Here is a 23,793-nt window from a genome sequence, read left to right on the forward strand (position 1 = left end):
TCATTAAATATATTCAAGAAGGAGTTGGATATGTTTCTTAAGGCTAAAGGGATCAAGGGATATGGGGAGAAGGCAGGGACCGGGTGCTAGGGTTTGGATGATCAGCCATGATCTCATTGAATGGCGGAGCAGGCTCGAAGGGCCGAATGGCCTACTCCTGCTCCTCTCTTCTATGTTTCTATGTTTCTCTAAAATAGCAGACAAAGAAATGTCTCATGGAAAGTATTATATAGTAAAGGAAAGAAATCTGCCACTAGTATTGCCAGGAGAAATCACTAAGTTGTTATACCCTGAGCACTCTAATAGACTTGGGTAGCACTGGCTGATCGGCTTTTCTGAATAACTAAAATGTATATTCTGCCCCCATATCTGAGAAGTTTGCCATATACAAAATTTTGCTTTAATAATGCAATGGAAATTTTGTATATTACAATGATATTAAAAGGTCTGTTGCCTTGAGTCTAACTTCTATCTTTGTCTTTAACCAGCCTACACAGGTTCAGGTACGCCCCCTGCCAACCGGCAGTTTGTGGGACTTAGCTCGAGGGACCCGGCCTTCCTACACCAGCAGCAGGTGGGCACGATTCCTGTCATTCTTTGGCTAAATGTGGTAAAGTTCCAAATCCATTGCATTAGTGCAGTGTTGATTTTCTAAACCTTTACACCAGAGAATAGCAACCAACAAAACGGGAGGCAAAGTTAGCGTATTCTCTTCTTCTCAACAATGAGTAACCACGCCCCCCCCCCCAAAGAATTATGGAACTCTGCTTCCAACGTGAAACCTAATATGGCTCACTGTATTTCTAGGACAAGTGGTGGTTAACAACAGCATGATTGATCACGCTGCTATACTGTTCTACATGGTGCTGCATTGCTATGGGAGTCTTACTGCTTAAGTGGTGGTGACACATGCATGTTAAATATTGTGATCAGGAGGAGAGCTCAAGAGTACAAACATTTAAAAAATAGAAATGCATACAACATTCCTGTAGGATTGTAAGAGATGAGACAAAACCTTTTTTCACAATTAACCAACCTTTTCTCATCAGGCAGGCTTGGCAGCAAATTCATTTCAAATTCAGATTCAATAGTAGCCTTCAAAAGGGAACTGGATAAATATTTGAAGGAGAAAAAATTGCAGGGATATGGGGAAAGAGCGGGGGGAGTGGGGCTAACTGGATTGCTCTTCGAAAGAGCTGGCACAGACTTGTTGGCTGAATGGCCTCCTTCTGGGCTATACTATTCTAGGATTCTTTGCTCAGCACTCAGGCTGAGCTTTTGAGGGGAATTGGGTTCTGTGTAGAAAATGGAACATTTCCATGAAACACTACAACACTGAATATTCTCCATTAACTCACCAGCTTTCTTCTATTGAAGTGACGGATGACCTCGGTTGTCCGCAGAAGAGTGATTTGAAAGTAAACTTACTATTCACACTTGTGAATTATCAACTCGACAGTCAGCAGCTGCATAGAATTTTACAGTCAATTTTATAGACCATGTTACGATCCCAGCGACCATTCCCTTCCATACAGCAAGCAAAAGTGTCATTGGTGACAGTGAGTGAGTTAGAGGGGAAGGATGCTCTACTGAATTGCCACATGCTCTGACTGAGAGTGCCTTCAGTCTTCAATAGACTGCCCCTGGAGCTGAATTTTATGTATCACATCAGAGTTTTACACAAAATATCTCTCCTCTGGTCAGCAGTTTCAAAAAATAAAACAAAATAGTAAGGAGGGAGGGGACATCTTACAGGCATCCTTGTTGATGATGATTTGGAATTTTTGGCAATCCGATAGATTACACTTTAATTTAAACATTGCTCCTTCACTTAATCTCTCATAAATGTATTCATACCTGTGGTTGTTGATAATTATGGTTTATATACAACTCATAAAAGAAAAGCAGTAAATCATTACTTTGCTGAGACATCTTCCTTGTCCCTTTTCTTGAATGCTGAAACCATACTCAATTATCAACTAAAGATGCCTTGGTGTCATAGTAGTGTGAGGCTTCAGTATTGATAGATGAGAACTATATAAAGAGTACAGTACTTGGCATAACATTCTGACATTAAAAAAATTAATAAAAGGTCTAAAATGTAAACGCACTTTGAAGTGCGGTTGAATCGGAATAGCAGACTTTAATGGGCACTGCCGTGTTAAATTGAGAAAGCACCGTACAGTTGATGGCTTCAAAATTAAGTTGGCAATAAAGTGCATGCGTATGTCCATTATTGCTTAGCCAATGCCTCTTTGCCAGAATAACCCTCTGAGTACTCATTTTGAACATCTGTGCCCAACCACAAAAGCCACAAAGTAATAATTAGTGGTTTTGCCTCTCCATCCTTCTCCATCATATTTATTGTAGTCACTCTCTGATTTGTTCCTTTTTAATCTTTTTGAGTAAATTTCCCTGTAAACAGTCAGATTTTCAAAACAAAATCATTATGCTCATCTAAAACTTTTTGTATTGCAATCTTATTGAACATCTACAAAAGGAAGCGACTGACGTTAATGGTGCCGGAAAAATGAGAAGGCCAATCGACTTTTAAACAGAGCTGCATATAGAAACATAGAAGATAGGAGCAGGAGTAGGCCATTCGGCCCTTCGAGCCTGCTCCGCCATTCAATGAGATCATGGCTGATCATCCAAACCCTAGCACCCGGTCCCTCCACCGACAGCCATCCCACCCAAGCCCTATCCCCGTAACCCCGTTACCCCACGTATTTAATCCCCCCTAACACTAAGGGTCCATTTTTATCATGGCCAATCAACCTAACCCGCACATCTTTGGACCCGCACATGGTCATATCTCAAAGGTAGCTTTAGTTGGGTGAATGAGCCAATTTTGTCAGACTGCCACTCTATTAGTCACCTAGAAATGAAACTACAAGGAACCCAAATGACCCCTGAAGCAGTGATCTCTGCTTATTGAGTGCAGGGTGCTCTAAGAGATGACAATGCTGCTGGAAGCCTCAACTCAGGTTTTCTTCCCCCCAGCCCTCACTCTCCCTACCTCTCTCAACATCCCCCTCATTAGAAACCTCACCTTTTCTCCTGATGGATGCTACATATTCAGGAACTATCCGTGCTTCTTCTGCCTATGTTTTTGTTCTCACTGGAATTCTGGAAAGCTCGTTGATGAAGAACACATGGTTACCAGCAGTACTGTTTTGTTCACACATACCATCACAAGTGGTCTCATGCGCAAAAATGATCGAAGCCGTTCTGATCATGTTCTGACAAGAAGGGCTCTATGCTTAGCTCCTGGGATTCATTGCACGGTCAATTTTTGTGCCTGTAAAGCCTTCCCAACAAATTAATGGCATTCTGAATCCCACTCATCCAGAACAAGTCAATTCTTCCTAGAATATGATCATAAACACCAAATACAAAGCAACATTGTTATTGGAAGCTCTGTTATAATGAGAGCATATATAATTATAATTTCAAACAAAATCATATCTCATAGGCACAGCAGAATACAGAGCCATGGAAGCAGGACCTCAAACCCCAATAAATGAGGTCTCTGATGAGAGCTGTTACTTTGTTGTTCACAATGCACTTTCATTATAATGTACCAAAACAACTTATAACCAACAAAAGCAGAAACATTAAGAAATCTTTCGATACCCTCCTCTCCCTACCCTCCCTGAACCCCCCAACCTCCCAAAAGCATACAAGTTATTATCTCGGAATTGACCACCTTAATTTCTAAATTCAAATTTTAAAGAACATATAATAGATTGAAGTGGTCTTCATATACTTCATACAAACACAATTACCATTCCCTTCATTAGCTATGACTGAGTTAAACACTATAGTGAGCATTTCTACTGTATCTAGTTATAGTGAAATCATAATAAAGTATAATGAACACAGTTTCAATTTCACTTTAACTCTTGAGCAAGCTTCACTTCCATACTGTAGAGCCCTCTCAAGCAAAACAACTGTCAGTTCACAGGCTTATGTACACAGTTTTTTCCATATTTAACTAACTGGAAGAGGCTACCATGAGCAAGTGGTATGCTCCGATAGTCTTTATCAACTTGTCTGAACTAGATGGACTAGAAATAAATGTAAATTACTAACACAAAGCAGCATTTGCTTTTGCCATGTACCTGAACTAGTGTTAATAGATCCTGTACTAAACACAAAAGTGCAATGTATAAGGGAGCAGTGCATTCAAGCTTTAATTGATCAGTCTGTTTTATGTGGTAGATTTAAAAAATCTTTCCCTCCCCTGTAATTTCTATACTTACTTAAAAAATAATTACTTTGAATGAAAAATGAAAGCTTCAAGCCACTTTTATCAGTGAACAATTTAAAGGTTATTTTTGTATATAATACAATGGTGTCTTTTATGAGCTTAATATCAAAGTGAACAGAAATGGATTGAATGCTGACACTTGGACTGTATGTGGTGCTCAAGGGGTTAACCTTTCCAGAATATTAACGTGGATGTGATTTAGTAGAAAGCTTTTATTGCTCAGCTGCTTCAACATGTTAGTTACTTATTGCTTTGTACTTATGCAGCAAAAAAAATGAATTGAATAAAAATAGAAAGTCAGGGTCAAAATAAATCTAAGTATCCATCATTTTATATTAGCGAAGCTGAAGTGGGAGAAAGGTCCTTTTAACACTAGATATTTTAATAGGTGGTGACCCTTAAAATAAATAACGTCAGTCGTGTGACCTTTTCTCTTTGTTGTTGTTGCCTGCGTTGTGATTTATAATTCTGTGGTATGATATCATACCACCATACGCTCTCTTATGGCGTTGCTGAGTGGCTTGTGTTCCAAAGAAACCCTGGAATTTTTCTACAGATGAATTGTGGACAGTTAAAGCTAAACAAGGCCATTAGTGGGATGAGCTGTATCTCTTTACTACTTTTACAACAGCTATTTAATTTCAATAAAAGCGTGTTAAAATGGTTTATAATGAGCGGAATTCAAGATTTCATGTATCATTTAGCTTTAGTAATGGAAGCTGTGTTGCTCTGAAATGCTTAACTGCCCTGAGGATAGATATATTTGCTAATTTTGTATGCCGTAATCTTTAATTTTAAAAGTACCAGCACCACCGAGCTACCAAAATTAGGGGGTAATGCTTTACAAAATATATTATGGCTGAAAAAGTCAATTGGACAAATCATATTTTGAGAGTGCATAGGCTGGATCCTGCCATGTTCCTCTCATCAACTGATGCCAATTAAAATACCACTATCTATTTAAACAAAGGTATGTGTGTGTACGTGTGTTTCTGTAGGGTCAACCTATTAACTTCGGGTAACCATATGGGTTCATTTAGTACTTTTGTATGCAGATATATTAGTCTCTGAAAAAGCTGCTGTTTTGAATCTGGTGGTTTCTTACCAAAACAATACGAACTTGTAGCAGAATGCATGGATAAAGAGAGGACATGGCTTATAGTTTTCTAACTGCTTGGAGTTCTTTCATCTGTCTGTATAAAGGGAGTCTGAATCTTGATGTAAATCTATAGTTATGGTCTCAGTCTGGCATCAGTGACTTAGCAGTTAATCAAGCAGCATGCGGTAGTTGGTGGCAGCTTGTTGCAGTGTCTATGTATAACTAATTAGAGCATACAAAATGGTCTGCCGCACTCATCGAAACAGCAACAAGCAAAATCAGTACACTGTTTGCTCTGTCTGTATATGTAGTTAATTGGGCAGTCAGGTTAATGAGCAATTGTGCATTTGTAATGATTAGAAATGAATAACAGGCGCATATTAAAAATCACAAGGAATCAAACAGGCAAATTGCAATGGCAGCACAAGCCAGCATATTTGTACAGTAAAGTTATGTATACTGACTTCAAATTGAGAATCATGTGTTTTTTAAAAATGATTCAAAATGTTAACCAGTATTCCAAACTATAGGGAATACGGTGTCAGTGCTCATTATCTCTCTTATGTTAGAAGCACAGGGGTGATCCTTTTCAGTGAAAAAAACCCTACCCCTCCCCCTTACTACTTTTTACTTCTAAAGATTTACAAAAGCCCCCAAAACTATTTTTTCCCATATAGGCCAAAATGACACGACACTGTAATACAGGATTTACCGTAGTCTTACTTATACTTGCTGTTTAATGGCCCGGAAATTGCGATGGGAGGTTTGCTGTCCACGCACGACTCTGAACCGAAAGAAAACTCTGTACTTACCTGGTGTCTCCGGAGCTTCGGACTGTTCGGGTCCTGGGCCTGCAGACATAGGCCTGCGGAAAGGCCCACGCATCCCAGGGGCGCAGGTGTCTCTGGGCTCACTGGGGCCAGGCCAACCAGTCACGGAAGGGGATTCCATTTACGTATGGAATCCCCAGAAGCAGAATAGAAATCACCTAAAAAATAAAATTTCACACCACTGAAATAAAAATAAATAATCACAGGTTCAAAATTAATTAAGATAACTTTAATTAAACACTTAAAATAAAAATTTAATTTTTTGAAAAATAAATTTAAACATTTTTAAATGGGACAAAATTTACCTAAAATAATTTAAAATGTAAATGAAGTAACTTTTATTTTAACATTTATTTTAATCCTTAGGCTGGTCAAAGAAGACCTTACGCCAGCTTTTACCAGGCATAAGGGTTTCGTGGGTATTCGCTGGGCAGTAGCTGGGCAAATGGCAAATAGCCCAACTCTGCGCCAGCCAAAGTGAATTTACAGCGGATGCGGTGGATCTGTCCAAGCAAAACTTGACAGATCACAAGTCCTGGGTTTTCACACCTGCGCATCGCACGGGGAAACCTGGAACTTGCGGGGCCATTCACAGCACTTACGCTGTGTGTACGCCATCATAGGCCCCATAAATTCCAGGCCAGTGCGTCTCACCTTTGCTTAGCCCTGTGAAGGCTGCAGTAGTAGTTAGTACATGAATACAAATCTGAGAATAATATGATTCCTGCAGCGAAATCTGCTGATGAAAAAAGTTGATTCCTGCAATGCCCCGTTGACGGAAATTTTAAAAGTGACAGAAAACTTCCAATTTCACGGTGTAATCCACATTGCAAATGACAAGATAAAGACTCCAAACTCTTTGAAAAGCTAAGGGAATTCTAGTAGATCTTCTATCAATGTTGATCTTCAGAATCCACTTGGGATGAAACCAGGATCCTCGTGATCTACTCACTCCAGTAGTCATTGTAAATAGGGTATCAACATTAGGAATCTCCACATTCATTTTCCCAGTGTTGTCATTTGGTAGAGACATCTGCATGCAAGGTATTCAGAAGATTAAATCTGATTGCCTAACGGACCCTCCTCTTGGTAAAAATGATTCCCCCACCAAACTGGGAATGATACGCAGCTGAAGATAGTAGATAATGAATGGGTTAAACCTGTACTTGATAGATTGCACATGAAATGAAGTCCATGATTCCTGGTACTATAATTAGTTGAGTTTTTAAATGAGCAATGATAGCCTGATAAAGTTCCAGTTTATTCCTGCCAGATTTGTAAATGGTTTACGTGATTGATGACATCAGACTGCAAAGTATAATTGGTTGTATAAAATGGAAAACATACTAAAATTGACACCCCGCCCCTCTCCTAAGTGCCTCACAAAACGTCATGCTATCACAGGGAGCATCTGTAACAGCACAGATATACCACTGCAAATATTTAGCAGAGTGTTCAGGACAGGCTGCTTCAGACCTTGGCCTGCCCAGACCAAGTGTTATACTTCTGTGATTACTGCTTCTTGTAATATAATTTATCAATCATGTTCTTCCATTTGTCTTTAATCCAGTTTATTACCAAATTAACATGAAGGGATATCCTTCTGGATTTAATGCTTCAAAGCTGGTAAAAGGAACTCAATTATACAGAATAACCAGTCATCTAATTCTCGACTTTGCGCTATTCTCTCGCATTGCTGGGTTGCCTTTGGTTTACTTGACGTTTTTTATTTGAGGTGTAGTAGTTGGTGGAAGTGGCGGACTTAACAAAGGATACAGCTATAATGATAGCACGATGAATGGAAAACCACACCAATGTACCACAGCCCTCCCCCAGCACAGGGAACTGTTCAGCAGTGGGCGGAAGTGTGCTGCAGACAATCAGGATCCCACAGGCTCCACATTCTCATTGTGTCTTGGGCTATGATTGACGGCTTGACATAAAATCAAATCACAGGACTGCCAAGGTGAAGGCTGAATGTATAGATATAGTAAGAGGGAAGTTGGGTCACGTTCCACATATGCTTCATCTAAAGGAAATGGGGAAAGGAAACTGCAGTCAAAATACTGACAGCCCATGGAAAATCAGGCTTGTTTAAGTTTATTGACTTCCTGCCCCTTCTAACATTCTAAACAAAATCTGTCTGTTCTCTGTCCTCCTTTCTTGAAAGCAAATTACCTTAAATTCACTTTGTGGTTTTTCAGACAATTACAGTGCTTATTTGTAGAATTTGGAAACCGTTTTCTACAATGATTGTAAAGAGATGGCATTTGAAAGTGTTGATGTTTGCTGTGTAATTCAAAATTGCAGCAGTGTAGGTGGCTCCATTCTGACCCCAATATGTTCCACACCCAAATTTTAACTGCTATGTAAAAGTATATTTATTATAAGTGCTATTGTATTTTCTGCGCTTTATAGTTTTAATATGTTTATTGGTGTTGTACAATTGCTTTGTAGCATTTTTAAGAAAAGGGATGATATTACCCCATGTTAGAGCTAACATATATGCTAAATATGCATTGATGTGTCGTAGTTTAGTGCATTAGGATCAAAGGAACATTAGAGTATTTTTGTCCCAAAATTCCTTCTGGGACAGACTGACGAGCACTATGTTAACAGCTTTTCTTTGGCTTGTTAAATACCAATTAAAGGCAAACATGCAAACTTGCGCATGTTTGTCATCCAACCCACGTTAACGATGGTCACTATGAAGGTGGCATTGATGAAGTACAGTGAGTCGGCAGAGGACCAGCACAGAGCAGAGCAGGAGACATTTGAAAGAGCAAATCAGCTCTGTCAATTCACACAGAAATGAGGGTGCACCGGCAAACCTTACTTTGCTGGACAGGTTGGAAGAGGAAAATAAGCAGAAGTAGCTGAGGAGGCCCAGTGAACTGCAAGGCCATAGGACATAGTTGCAGAGCATGATATATGGTGCCTTCAGGTTGGCTGTTCAGCTCTATGTTACCTTTAACTTACCCTAAGACACTTGAGCTTCCAGAAAGTGCATAGAACCTGTGCCCTCCTGTAAGTAAGGGAAAAAATGGCAAAAATGTTAACTACCATTTAACTTAATGCCTGTGCACAGAGTAATTTTACCCCCTATGTAGGGATGAAAGGCGATAAACTATTTTAGGATAACTTCATAGTTTCTCAATCAACTGAAGTAAAAAAATCAATAGCTACAAGTACAGTATCTGCAGGAAATGGGGGGAAAACAGCAGATTTATTTTGGTTTCCCTTTTCCAACTTATGATTGATTAAATGCAAGAGTTTCTAGTAGCTTGGCTCTTTTATCAAGGAGCCAGTTCGACACCTTGCTGTGCAAACTCCAGGGAAACTTGCTTCTCTCAGTGTCACGTATCATTCCTGCATGTGAGTCGAAATCATTGTAATGGTGGTTGTGATGCTAAAACAAATTTATTTCAGAGTCCTGTCATTTGCAGCTGTATAGGTTTGAGGAGGAGGGGGAAGAGAGAGATTTAAAATACCCCAAAAGACTCTGAGAGGTCTGAATGTCATGCTTAAAGAGCTAAATCTGAATTGGAGACTTACAGTACTTGATTCTTTTAACTGCACAAAACATACTAGTGACCCAGCCAAGAATCATGAAAACTTGCCTTTTGAAGGTGCAGTAGCAGATTTTGGGCCAAGGCCCCTGGATAGACAACCAACATGCTAATGCTAGGGGACCACCTAGTTTCTAATAATATTGATGCAGTATGTTTCACACACATGAAATAGACAGATAATTACTTTCTTAATTACCCATAATTAAAATTAAAAACACAATCAATGGGGTAAAGTGTGCAAATTGCCCTCCTCACGATGAAATTTCTCTTAATTCAGACATTTAACAACTACAGCTTTAGTAAATCATTTGTACAAAGGTTTTACGTAACACATGCAGATATTAAAACATTTTTAATGATCAGAATGTGGATTGGATTGAGCATATAGTTTGAAGGGTTCTATTTCCTCTTGCTCCATTTGTCTCCTGTATTAATTGAATATTATTAGAATAATATATCTATATTGATCAGCCTACATTTTTAACATGATACGATAGCAAAATACTGCAGATGTTGGAAATCCGAAATAACAACAGAAAATGCTGGAAAAACTCAGCAAGTCAGGCAACATCCGTGGAGAGAAATTTGAGTTGACGTTTCGGGTTTGACCCTTCTTCAAAACTGGAGAGAAAAGGAACTAGATCGAAGGCAGGGCTGCGATCGGACAAAAGAATAAAAGAACCAAAAGAAGTAAAAGAGATTAGAAGCTAGACGAGATGGTAATAGGGTGTCTCATATTCTCTGTTTGCTGGCAATTGAGAATCTCATTCACAGGAATCACAGGAAATCACAGGAACCCCACAGTGCAGATAGAGGCCATTTCGGCCCATCGAGCCTGCACCGACACATATCCCGCCCCATCCCCGTAACCCCACGTATTTAATCCCCCTAACACTAAGGGTCAATTTATCATAGCCAATCAACCTAACCAGCACATCTTTGGACTGTGGGAGGAAACCGGAGCACCCGGAGGAAACCCACGCAAACACGGGGAGAATGTGCAAACTCCACACAGACAGTCGCCCGAGGCCGGATTTGAACCCGGGTCCCTGGCGCTGTGAGGCAACAGTGCTAACCATTCCTGGAGAATGTTTTGTAATTCAATAGAATAAATATTAAGACAAAGGGAATTTTTTTTTATACATATATTTGATTTAATAGAGACTGTTTCATTCTAAACAAGTAGATTCAAATCCATCAGTTCTTTTGCTTTGGTTGTAGTATTAGTGTATGCCATAGAGCCTTATTTTTGTTTTATATTTCTTGGCAGGGCATCATGTTCCTTTATTGTCCACTGATCTCTCTGAGCCATGTGCCTCTATGGCCAAGAGTTAGGCCTGTTGCCATTCCTCACTGACATCAAAAGAATATGAAAGTGTCCTGAAAATTAATCTGCTTTTGAATTTCCCTCTCTCCCGAATCACCTTGTCTCCACTTAGAGCCTCCCCAGCAATGTGACTGAGATTAGGAACTCAATGACATGGAAAGTCAAGTCTAGAAGACTGAGCTTGGCTATGATGCCTTAAGATTGAATACCGGGGCTGACACTCCAGGCTCACACAAGAAGAATGGTCACATGAGGTGCCCGTACAATTGTACCTGAACATGAGTCAGCACTTTAAGGAGAGGAAAGGAAAAACTAAATAAATAAAAGAGATTTTAGTCTTACCATAAACAGAGCATCTCTCGTCAAATAGATATGATTTAATTATAACCAAAGGTTTTATGTGTGGAACTTTGTAAGTGAACATCATTGATCTTTTGCTTTTACCCTGTCCTGTTTTGTGCAACCTTTCACTTTTGGTATGTGTGTGGGGTAGAGAACCCTCAGAGATCTCTGGCTGAAACTTTGCAATACTAACCAGCTTTGTGTGTGGGGGTGCGGGGAGGAGTTAGTTTTCTGTTAATCTTTTTCATCATTCTGTTCTCTCATTTCAGGTTATAGAATTCACTAATGTTGAACTGCTTGCCATAGTTTATGTAATTTTTAAATAGGCCTTTCTTTCCCTGAGTAGAGCTACAGAAAAGCTTTTAAAGCAGAATAATTGTACAGTGCAACAAGAATATCCTGCAAACAACGAATGAGTGATACAGAATCAGTGGAAGATGTTAATTTTTTTAGACTGTAGCATGATTTGTGCTTAGAGATCCCAGAACATGAGCTTTTTATGAAATGGGAATCGATATTTCTCAAGGATTTGAACAAGCTTCCTGGTATTATTAAACACATCAAGATTTGGAAAAAAAAATAACTTTTTTTCTCGCACTTAGTCATAACAGTATTTAATGTTCCTCTGCTGGAATTGTAAAATGGATCCCAACACTGACAAAAGGTTGGGAAAGAAGCTGTTCATTGATGAAAAAGGGAGATAAACAGTTTCTTCTGGGAGGAAACATGCCTGCATATAATTAAAATTAAAATTCAGTTAAATCATGCAATTTGTTTAAGAAGCCAAATATAGGAAATGTAATGTCCATCACCCTATAACTACTAATATTACTGCTTTGTACGATTTACATACTACTCCAGTAAATATGGATTGAAGACTTGGTAGTAACCACCTAGCATCATGGCCAAACATAGTTTGGTTTTCATCCTACAGAGATAGTGCATGCATATTTCTTTATTGTTAAATCAAATGTCAGACACAACCTTCTGTTTGTATTATATGTAGTAAAATAACTTCAATCCGAGGTTAACAAGAATTGTGAAGTCTCAGATATGGAAAAGCAGGTATAACCACCCTGTCAGTCCTGTTTTTTCTTCTCATTCTATGATTCGTTGTTTACATTGTCTCACTCACTCACACGCTCTTTCTATATATGTTTATTTCACTCTCAACTGTTTACCAGGGATTTTATATACAGTATCTATATTCAGTGTTTACTATGTGGGGCACATCTGTCCCATGGTGTTTTATGATGAGCTACTAGAGACTGATGCTGAAGTTGAATCTACCCCTGGGTGACCATTTCTGAAGAAAAAAGCAGACAAAGAACATTACTGCTCCCAAATGTTGCCCTTAAGCAAAGTTCCAGGAGCCATCTGATTTGGAGCCACCCAAGATCAGTGTAGTTCTGTGTCAATTCCTCATAACTGTATGTAAAGGGTTTGGGGACTGGTGGAAATGAATTGCCAGTTCTAGCTGTGTATATGGTTCCTTTAAGGAAACAAAGTGAAACAGAAAGTGAACTTTTTCTCTTGTTAACCTTTACTCTGTCTGTCTGGAATGTTGAACCAATGTGGTTAACTCTCTAATATTTCTTGATTGAAATCTGTGTTGCATCTTAATCAGACTAATGCCTTTCTTAATGGAAGTGAATTTTTTGCATGTATTCTTGGAGTCTAGTTCTGCTCGATACCCAATCTCACTGATAGGTTTCAATCGACAGCTGAGGATTTGTGACTGGACCATGAATCAAAACGGCAGGCATTTATACCCCAGTGCCAGTGACGATACTTTGGGAATTGCTTGGCAAAGGTAATATTTTAAATATTTCTAAAACCTACACGTGCATATCAAAAATGAAGCTGCATTATCTCTTCTTTGTTGCCCAGCGTCAAGACAGTTTGAAACTATTGGTGTAAAGCTATACAGTCAGTATCTACCTCAGCATGTTCTAGCACTTTGAGTACAGTGCATTTGGAAATGCTAAACTCCTTGTCTTTTCCCCACATTGCTTGAGATAAATATGGCTGCCATCCTCTTCAGAGAATTAAGTGTAAAACATCTGTTCACAATAGTGCAAGAAGGCTGAAGTTATGTTGAAGGAAGGTTTTTACAGAAGAAATGTTAACTCCTTAACGTTTGGTGCTCAGGATACTGTTCATTTCATTAAGTATTTTTTATTACTAACTAGTTTGCTTTGCAGTGAAGTAGCACAGTACACTGGAGCACCAGTGTGTGAAGCTACAGACCTGTGACACACAGGTTCCAGCCCCATCCTGTTGAGTTCCTGATCTCAGCTATCCTGTAGCAGGGAGGACCCAAGTGGAGGCTTGGGGCTACCGAATGGAGAGGAAAGGCAAATCAAGCCATGTACATCCTGGCACATAGCCAATAGCCCAGGCAGTGGTCTTGGAGCAGACCGTGTTGTGACTTCACCCATAGGCGGTGCATGACCCAGGTGACTCTACTTGGGGAGAATTCTGTGGAAAACAAAGAGAGTAATGGAACTTTAGAGGGAACATACAAACTCGGAGAGAATTTTGAAACAGAGAAACAAGTGAGTGTATTTCTAAATGTACATGTACTTACAAAAGAATAGGAATAATAACATACTTAATTCAACTTTATGAAACCAAAATTAAATTCTATATGGAGCAAAATTGGCTTTTAACAATGTTGAAAAAGGACAGATGCAGGCCAGCAAAGAGAGATATTGCAGTCTTAAAAGTTACAATTCTGATTTTTTTTTAAGATATTATTTTTTGTTAAGTTTGTGCAAAGTTAACAGGTAGACCCTAGGCAGTAAAGATAACCTACTGGTATCCTTTTAATAAGGATATACGTGAAGCAGGAACACAGGGTCTGTACATTATTGAAGAAATGTTCACTTACAGAAGACTCCGCACCACACCAAAGGCTCTCCCCTTTTTCTCTTTTGTTCATTAAGAATCATGTAATTTCAAATTAATGCTTAATCATTTACAGTTACAAATTCAGCATTTTGAAAATCTAGGACTACACCCCATTGGTTATGTATTGAGTGTATTTGTTCCAGATTGCTGTTTATAAAACTCCTTGGTTTGAATTACAGGGCAAGTTATGTTTATTTCACCCATTGAGTTTATGTGTGTGTGCTATGTTCTATAATGATGGTAGTCTGTAGGGATTTTAAAACTACAATCATAGTACCTTGCTGAGGCATGTTACCATTGTACAAGAGGTGTGTTTTGTTTGTGTTTGCGGGTGTAATATCTATGTTTTATGAATTGTGCATTACAGCTTGGTTCATTGGCACTCATGCAACGAGGCTGCCTTGTTTAAACTAAACCGAATATAGGAGAACTGGTCAGTGGGATTTGAGTGTACTAGTCCAGATTTAAGTTTATTTCTGCTTCTGAATCACACTGCTGTTCATAGAAAAAAGGACGCTGTGGCTGCGCTCCCAGTCAATAACCTGTCACTTTATTTGTCACATTGCAGGAAGCTTCCTAGCCTTCTGTTCATTTTTGTTAGTCTCCAGATTTCTAACTGTACAGGGGAGCGAAGGCCTTACAGATATTGGGTGATGGGAAACAGGTCCATGTAGAGCCAAATGCAAAAGGAATTCAGTACTCAAAAGGTTAATCCTTTTGCATGTAGCATCAATACTCTTACTTCTTTTCCTCTTCTGAAAAAAAATAAATGTTTCTGTTTGACTATCCTGGCAAATGTACTGGGTCAGCACTTCCTGCCATAAGTTTACGTTACTGCAGTAAGTTACATTAAACTTACAGTGAAGCAGCTGTTTCATGCTACACTCTGGGGGAGGATGTTTAACTCAATAATTGTATGTGAAAGACTCAAAAGATTGCCTTAGTGCTCTTGAATCAAAGTCTTTGAAAAAAATGTAGATTAAATGCCTTATTGCTGCTGTTTTTTTAACTTCTCATGATTGTAATTTAGAATTGCAGAACATTTTAAGGAACTTTTTCACTAGCTGTAAGAATACAACAAGAAACATTAAGTTGTACAGGTTTACAAAGATAGTTTTAAACACCTTTTAAAGGTGTAGCCAAGAAACCTCACTCAACTTGAAAAATATCCTATATAGTTAATGCTGTATCAATCAAATTTTCACATGGGTTTAAATATAATTTCTTGATTACTCCTCTCAGGGACTTAGATACAAGACACCCAGACATGTATATGACAGGAAGTGGGTCAACAATCCATTAAGAAGCCATTAGATAATCTAATTTAGCCCATAATCCATAAATTAACCACGCTGCATACTTGAGGTGTGCTTGTGAGAAAAAGTTTATATTTGAATAGATGGGGAGCTGATGCATAAAGAAGATTATTTGTTTCTCTCTAATCACGGTCACGTCGCAAGCTGTCTGGTAACCAAGGGAAACCAGACATGATGTAATTCCAGATTGAACTTGAACTACAGGGACTTAAAAAAGGGGAACAATAGACCATAGCAATCAATAAAGTCTATTTTCCACACGATTATGTTTGGTGCTTCAAGTTAACCTTTATGGAAATGGTGGATGTAGATGCTACAGTGCAGAAAGATGATCCATAGACAAAATGCTAAAGCAAAGAAACAACTTTGCATTGACACTTTCCAGCAAATCCCAAGGTTGGAGGTGGATTAGAAAGTTTGCACTCCGCAGTAAGCCGTTTCACTGCTCTGTGGGCTCTTTGTTCCCTTAGGTAGGACAAACTTAATCTTTAGTTTCCTGTCAGATGACTTTGGCAGAGGCTGTATGGGGGAGAGGAGAGGAGGAGCATGCAACATAACTCAAAATGCAACACCAATGTTGCCCAGCACAGTGTGAAAGCTGTTCTTAAGGTGGAACCTTTTTACTTGGTTGCAGACTTTGCCTGGGACGGCCGTCTGTATGGTGGGAAATGGATTAAGGAAGAAAATATCAATGGAAGAAGTCTAGCAGCACAGCAGTTAAGATACAGTTTTCACTCCATGCTAATTATAGAGTCCAGTCACAGAGGTGGCCAACTTTCAAAACCAACAAATATAGCCCTTAAGACAGTTAAATTAAAGTTGTCCCATCTGAAAACAAATGGAAATTATTTATCCGATCCCCTTCATACAGTGCTCCTGTCTGAAATAAGGATGCAGGGAAGTGAATTAATTTGATAAGGGATACAGCTAGGAAAATGAGTTGACAGGAAATATCATAGAAACTGTGTTATAGCTTATTAATGTAGTCTTCACTTTCCCTTCATAAGCTTATTTGAGTCATCCAGTAAGAAGAGGTTGGGACAAAATAAACATTTCAGAAAACCCATGTGCACGAATAATTATCTTAAATCTGAGAGTTAGTGAAAAGAAAATGTTTATGTTCAATTACGTTAGAAGCTGTAGCTGGTGTCAAGATTGTGGATGACACTGAGTAGTCAACATTTTTTTAAAGTTCAACATCTGTGGTATCCTATATTAAAAATGAGTGCTTTTATGTTCTGTGAACAGCACTTCAGATATATAAACAGAGGAGGCTTTACCACGGATTGTATAGTTCTCCTGTGACAGCTCAGATAAACTAAAATAGTTTCTTTTATTCTTTAGTCCCATTCTTGTCAGTAACATACTTTACTCTGGTTGAGTGTGATCAATCTAAAGGTTGATTTTAAAGTTGAGGACCTAAATCACTGAACAATGCAAGAATGTTCCCGGCTGGGCCACGATTGATATTTTACTCCTCTTCTATCTATTTCCCAGTAAACAGAACAATAAAACATGTCTACTTCCTCATGAAGCAAGTACTGCAAGTTATTCAGCTCTATGTCCAGACACGTGACAAGAAATTGAAAAATACTTTGTGTTTTCTCCCCTCTTACCTAATTTATCCCTTACCGAATAAAATATTTTAAAGGTGTAAATCCCTGTTTATGTACTTAAGCAGTACTATTCATTGAATATTGCTGCGTTAGTAGTTTCTAGATAAGGTCACGCTGGTTGGTTTCCTCAAACTACACTTCTCCATGATTACTGTAGTTTGTTAGAATGATTCAATGATATTTAAAAGAAAAGGAATGTATTGTCACTTGACAAACAAGCCCTTGCTGCCTGGACATTCTGGTATATCTGAAGCAGCCATGTTTTTTTACATTTTTTTTATTCATTCATGGGATATGGGCGTCGCTGGCAATGCCAGCATTTAATGCCCATCCCTAGTTGCCCTTGAGAAGGTGTGGTGAGCCGCCTTCTTGAACCGCTGCAGTCCGTGTGGTAAAGGTACTCCCACAGTGCTGTTAGGGAGGGAGTTCCAGGATTTTGACCCAGTGACATAGCCGCGATATACTTCTAAGTCAGGATGGTGTGTGACTTTGAGGGAAACTTGGAGGTGGTGGTATTCCCATGCGCCTGCTGCCCTTGTCCTTCTAGGTGGTAGAGGTCGTGGGTTTGGGAGGTGCTGCCGAAGAAGCCTTGGCGAGTTGCTGCAGTGCATCTTGTAGATGTTATACACAGCAGCCACTGTACGCCAGTGGTGGAGGGAGTGAATGTTTAAGGTGGTGGATGTATAAATGATAGTATTATAAGTAAAAAAAATTCTAATAGGTTATGTAAAATAGCAACTGTCAGCATTCGTGCAGAGGGAGTGCAATAAATGGGAATTACAACTTTTGTCTTTTTTAAACACACTTGCAGGAACAGCCAACTTCACTGTGTGTTTTCTGGATGCGCAGGTGCATTAAGGTGTGCTAAGTCAGTGGCCAGTTGCAAAGCATCTGCAAGAATGTTGCTGAGCTAACGGAGCAGCTGTTTATCCTGTATAAATAGTTCAGTTTGGGCCACTCCATGGCCGCGATTTCGCCAACTGAGGCGGGTCTGGGGCGGCCTGGGTCGGTGTCGCGGTCCCAGCCCGCTGCCTACTGCAGCCTGCACTCTCCAAGCAATTTTTCATTGATTGGGCTTGTTAAGCCCACCCTGCGAAGTTCCCAGCCAATTAATAGGAAGCGGGTCTGATGATGTCATTTGATGACACTGTGGCGTACCGATCACAGAAAGGACACAATCCGCTTTTCGGTCCGTAGACTATAAATCAGGCGTCATGCCTTTAAGAAGGATCACACCTTTAAAAAACTCGATCTGCAACATAGTTAAGCGCAGAGCGGGGGAGGAGCAGTCGAAGCTGTGGACAGATGAAAAGCAGTCAGACTTGGTGTCGTCTCTGACGCCATTTTGTGTTCAACATGTAGTCTCAACAATTAAACCTTTTCTGTTGAACCTCTCCGAGTTCTGTATTTTTTGCTAGGAGTACGTAGACTCCTACATTGGTGACCCTGACGCTCAGGACGACTCCTAAGCGTAACCATGGCTGACACAAACGCAGTTTCTGTGAAGCTGCCGGAGTTCTGGGAGAACCTAGCCGCCGCCTGGTTCCTTCAAGCTGAATCGCAATTCCGACTCCGCGGCATCACCGCCGACGTAACGATGTACGACTACCTCCTCGCCTCCCTGGGCAGCTCCACAATCACAAAAGTCTGGACAACACTACAAGACCCTCCGGAGGAAGGCAAGTACGCACATCTCAAGGTCGCGCTCCTTAAAAAATTCACAGCCTCCCAATTTTTGCGCAACTGCCACCTCCTCGACCTCCCGGGCCTCGGTGACTTCACGCCATCAGACTTGCTCTCACACATGCTTGCTCTGACCGACGAGAAACCGCCCGGCTCCCTCTTCCGCACGCTCTTTATCCGCCAACTACCTCCCAGCATCCGCCTGGCGATCGTGGCGTCCAGCCTCACAGACCTCGAGGTCCTGGCCGACGAAGCCGATAAGCTCCTGTCCGCCGGCTCCAACCACGCCGTCACCCCTGACCTGGCCTCCGCAGCGTCGGCGCGCGCTCCACCCTCTATCGCACGGCCACACAGCTTGGCCACGAGGCCCCCCAGGCCCCCACGTCCCCCAAGCCCTCCGACCCAGGGCTACTGCTACTTCCATACCCGGTTCGGCGCACGGGCACGCCGCTGCAGCCATCCCTGCACGTTTCCAACCGCCCCCACACCGGCCTACACGATGGCCGTGGGGCAATTAGGCGCGCTGCCGTACGTTACGGACAGCGCCTCCGGGCGCCGTTTCCTATGCAACACAGGCACGCAGCGCAGCATCATCCCCGCGTCCGCCCTCGAGATCCAGCGAGGCGGCCGCAGCCCTGCGCTGGCTGCCGCCAACGGCACCGACATCCGGACGTACGGCACCCGCACTGTCACCATCGACCTCGCAGGCCGCCGCTACCACTGGGAGTTTATCACCGCCAAGGTGCTCTCCTCGCTCCTCGGTGCAGATTTCCTGTGCGCCCACGGCCTGTTGGTCGACATGCCTCGGCGCCGCCTCGTGGACATGAACACCATGTCACCTATCCCGGGCGCCATGGCCCCCCCACAACCTGCCGAAATGGCGAGGCAGTGCCGCGCCCGCTCAACGGACGACTACTCAGCACTCCTGGCTGAGTTCCCAGCCCTCACCAACCCGACCTTCTCCGCGAAACTTGCTAAGCACGGGGTAGAACACATCATCCCCACCACAGGCCCACCGGTGTATGCCCACGCCCACAGGCTGGACCCGGCCAAGCTGGAGATCGCGCGGGCCGAGTTTGCCACAATGGAACAGCTCGGCATCATCCGCCGCTCCAACAGCCCCTGGGCCTCCCCACTCCACATCGTCACCAAACCCGATGGGGGATGGCGCCCCTGCGGGGACTACCGGCGCCTAACCGACGCCACCACGCTGGATCGGTACCCCATACCGCACATTCACGACTTCTCGGCTAGACTGGCCGACCGCTCAGTCTTCTCCAAAGTCGACCTGGTGTGCGGTTACCATCAGGTGCCAGTCCACCCCACGGACGTTCCCAAGATGGCCAAAATCACCCCTTTTGGACTATTCGAGTTCCTCCGAATGCCCTTCGGCCTCAAAAACGTGGCCCAGGCCTTCCAGCGGCTCATGGACTCGGTCCTCCGGGACCTGAAGTTCCTCTTTGTCTACCTGGATGACACCCTGGTAGCTAGTTCCTCCAAGCAGGAACACATCGAGCACCTCCGCACCCTGTTCAAGCGGCTCAGTGAGCACGGGCTCATCATCAGCCCAGCCAAGTGCCAATTCGGCCTCAGCAGGATCGAATTCCTCGGCCACCACATCACGCAGGACGGAGCCATTCCCCTGCCCGCCAAGGTGCAAGCCGTCCAGCAGTTCCCCCGGCCTACCACCATCAAAGGCCTCCAGGAGTTCTTGGGGATGATCAACTTTTACAACCGCTTCATTCCCGGAGCGGCCTCCCTCATGCAGACCCAATACGAAGCCCTCCGGGGTAAGAAAGACAGAATGGCGATCGAGTGGTCGGCGGACATGTTGACCGCTTTCGACTCGACCAAAAAGGCGCTCGCCGACACCACCATGCTCGCTCACCCACAGCCCAATGCCAGGGTGGCCCTCACCACGGACGCCTCCGACCACGCGGTCGGTGCCGTGTACGAACAGTGGGTCGATGGGGCCTGGCAACTGCTGGCCTTTTTCAGCCGCCAACTGCGCCCCCCGGAGGCCAAATACAGCGCCTTTGACCGCGAGCTCCTCGCACTATGCCTGGCAGTCCGCCATTTTAGATTTCTTCTGGCGGGCCGCCCCTTCACCGCGTTTGTCGACCACAAACCCCTGACATCGCGATGACGAAATCTGCGGACCCGTGGTCAGCCAGGCAACAACGCCAGCTCACCGCGGTGTCCGAATTCACCACGGACATCCGGCACGTCTCTGGTCGAGACAACGTGGTGGCCGACTGCCTATCCCGCCCCGCCGTCCACGGCGCCCACCTGGCAGTGGACTATGCTCAACTAGCAGCGGAGCAACGCACCGACCCCGATCTGCTCTCCACGCCCACAACCCTCCCAGGGCTGCGACTGACCAACGTCGCCTGCGGCCCGTCCGCCGTCACAGTCAAATGCGACACCTCCTTGGTGCAACCCCGCCCCGTAGTCCCGGCGTCCTGGCGAAAACGGGTGTTCGACATCGTCCACGGCCTCTCACACCCCGGCACCCGCGCGTCCATTAGACTGGTGGCCAACCGATTTGTCTGGCGTGGCCTGCGCAAAGATGTGCGCGTCTGGTCCAGATCCTGCATAGCTTGCCAGCGTGCCAAAATCCACCAGCACGTTAAAGCCCCACTCGAGGAGTTCACCGTGCCAGAAAGAAGGTTTGACCACGTCCACATCGACCTCGTCGGCCCCCTGCCACCATCACAAGGTCACACGCACCTGCTGACAATCGTGGACCGTACCACCCGCTGGCCCGAGGCCATTCCACTGACGTCCACCGCCACCGCCGACATCGCGAGGGCGTTCATCGGTACCTGGGCCGCTCGGTTCGGCGTCCCCTCCGACATGACGTCGGATAGAGGCCCACAGTTCACCTCTGATCTGTGGGCCGCCATCGCCCGAAACCTCGGGGTGGCCGTTCACTGCACCACGGCTTACCACCCCCAAGCCAACGGACTGTGCGAGCGATTCCACAGGTCCATGAAGGCGTCCCTCCACGCCAGCCTCGAGGACGAGGCTTGGATCGACCGCCTCCCGTGGGTGCTACTAGGAAGACCTGCAAGCCTCGGCGGCGGAACTCGTGTACGGCCAGCCACTGCGCGTACCCGGAGAGTTCCTGCCCACCGCCACGACCCCCTGGTCGGCTGACCAGCAACGCCGCGCTTTCGCCAACCGAGCACAACAGTTCGCTCCGGTACCCACCAGCCGGCACGGCGAACCAGCCACCCGCGTACCACCTAGCCTGCACATGGCCAAATTTGTTTTCGTGCGCCATGACGCCCACCGAGGACCTCTACGGCCCCCATACGACGGACCCTACAAGGTACTCCAGACGGGGAACAAGTTCTTCCTCCTCGAAGTGGGCGGCAGAACTGACAAGGTGTCGGTCGACCGGCTCAAGCTGGCGCACCTAGAGCCCGACGAACCCGTTCAAGTGGGCCAACCCCCACCGCGGGGCAGACCGCCTAAGAGCCCGACGCGTCCGACCGCCCCGCTCCCGACACCAACCGCCAAGAGCTGTTCCGGCCGTGCCATCAAGCCGCCACGCCGGTTCGTACACTCCCTACTAGCGGATTCTGGGGGGAGCTGTGTGGCGTACCGATCACAGAAAGGACACAATCCGCTTTTCGGTCCGTAGACTATAAATCAGGCGTCATGCCTTTATGAAGAATCACACCTTTAAGAAACTCGATCTGCAACATAGTTAAGCCCAGAGCGGGGGAGGAGCAGTCGAAGCTGTGGACTGATGAAAAGCAGTCAGACTTGGTGTAGTCTCTGACGCCATTTTGTGTTCAACATGTAGTCTCAACAATTAAACCTTTTCTGTTGAACCTCTCCGAGTTCAGTATTTTTTGCTAGGAGTACGTAGACTCCTACAACACGTCATCAGCCGGTTTCCTTAAAGGAACCACGACCACATTGATTTTGACAGTTCTGCCGTCAGTATTCTGCAGCATTGAGGTGCTGCAAACACTGACAAGTACTGCACAAAGGTGCATGGCTGCACCCAGGCTCTCCCATGACCTCCTCCATATGCTTATGGAGCGAGTCTCAGCACACAGGGAGGTCCTCTTCCCTTCCAATTGGTGGAAGAAACCTCCCCAGGAGATCAACGCAGTCTGCTTGCACATTGCACAGGAGGGCACAAGCAGGGATGTCATCAGGAAGACCAGGCTGTAGTGGCGCAAACCTTTCTATGATCTCAGTAGATTACAAAACGTTACAGCCAAGCCACACTCAACCTCATCCTGCTGTGCCACTCATCACATCCCCATCACTCTGCCTTCCCTACCCTAATCCTGCACATCCTTACTCACACCAACTTACCGTGCACCTCCACCCTTCCCTCTCTATCTACACTATCACTTCCCCATCTCACTAGCCATCCTCACACTCACCCTCAAGCTTCTGCAATCATACCAATTAACAACACACAAGGGTAGGCACTTGGGTGGTTTAGCCAATATTCATGTGAAGTTTCTGTTAATGTGCTGTCAAACATTGAAATCTATATTTTCAACATTTTACCTTATTGGACAGATCTGTGCTCACCTTTGGAGTGTCTTAGCATGTTCCAGTAAATGTTGAGACATAACTTCCCCCTCCCCCCCTCCCAATTGTGATGAATATGAAAGGAATGGCTTGGGCATTGTAGGGATGCTTTATGGTGCTGGTGTTGGGTAGTGTCAACCTGGCGCATCATGTGGCAGCCAGGATCTGCAGTGTTAAGTGAAGTAATTCTGGCCATGGTGAGGCCATCCCTGGCATCCCAGGCAGCTATGTAGTTGGGTGCTGATGCCCTGTGTCCTGT

At 43.7% G+C, this 23,793-nt stretch overlaps 1 protein-coding gene across 5 annotated transcripts in view; it reads left to right on the forward strand.

The window, feature by feature from the left end:
- Positions 1-23,793, forward strand: part of LOC147124854 (nuclear factor 1 B-type-like) — a 557,582-nt gene that overhangs the window by 480,480 nt on the left and 53,309 nt on the right. For 4 of the 5 annotated variants that reach the window (XM_085994028.1, XM_085994035.1, XM_085994024.1 and 1 more), the window contains 2 exons: positions 489-574; positions 13,168-13,256. In XM_085994028.1, the coding sequence (XP_085850154.1) occupies positions 489-574; positions 13,168-13,256 (175 nt within the window). The remainder of the gene's footprint in view (positions 1-488; positions 575-13,167; positions 13,257-23,793) is intronic. The other variant, XM_085994040.1, reaches the window with a different exon arrangement.

This window comes from Somniosus microcephalus, chromosome 1, assembly GCF_052327205.1.
Source record: "Somniosus microcephalus isolate GS21.2 chromosome 1, FLI_Smic_1.0, whole genome shotgun sequence".
Lineage (NCBI taxonomy): Eukaryota > Metazoa > Chordata > Chondrichthyes > Squaliformes > Somniosidae > Somniosus > Somniosus microcephalus.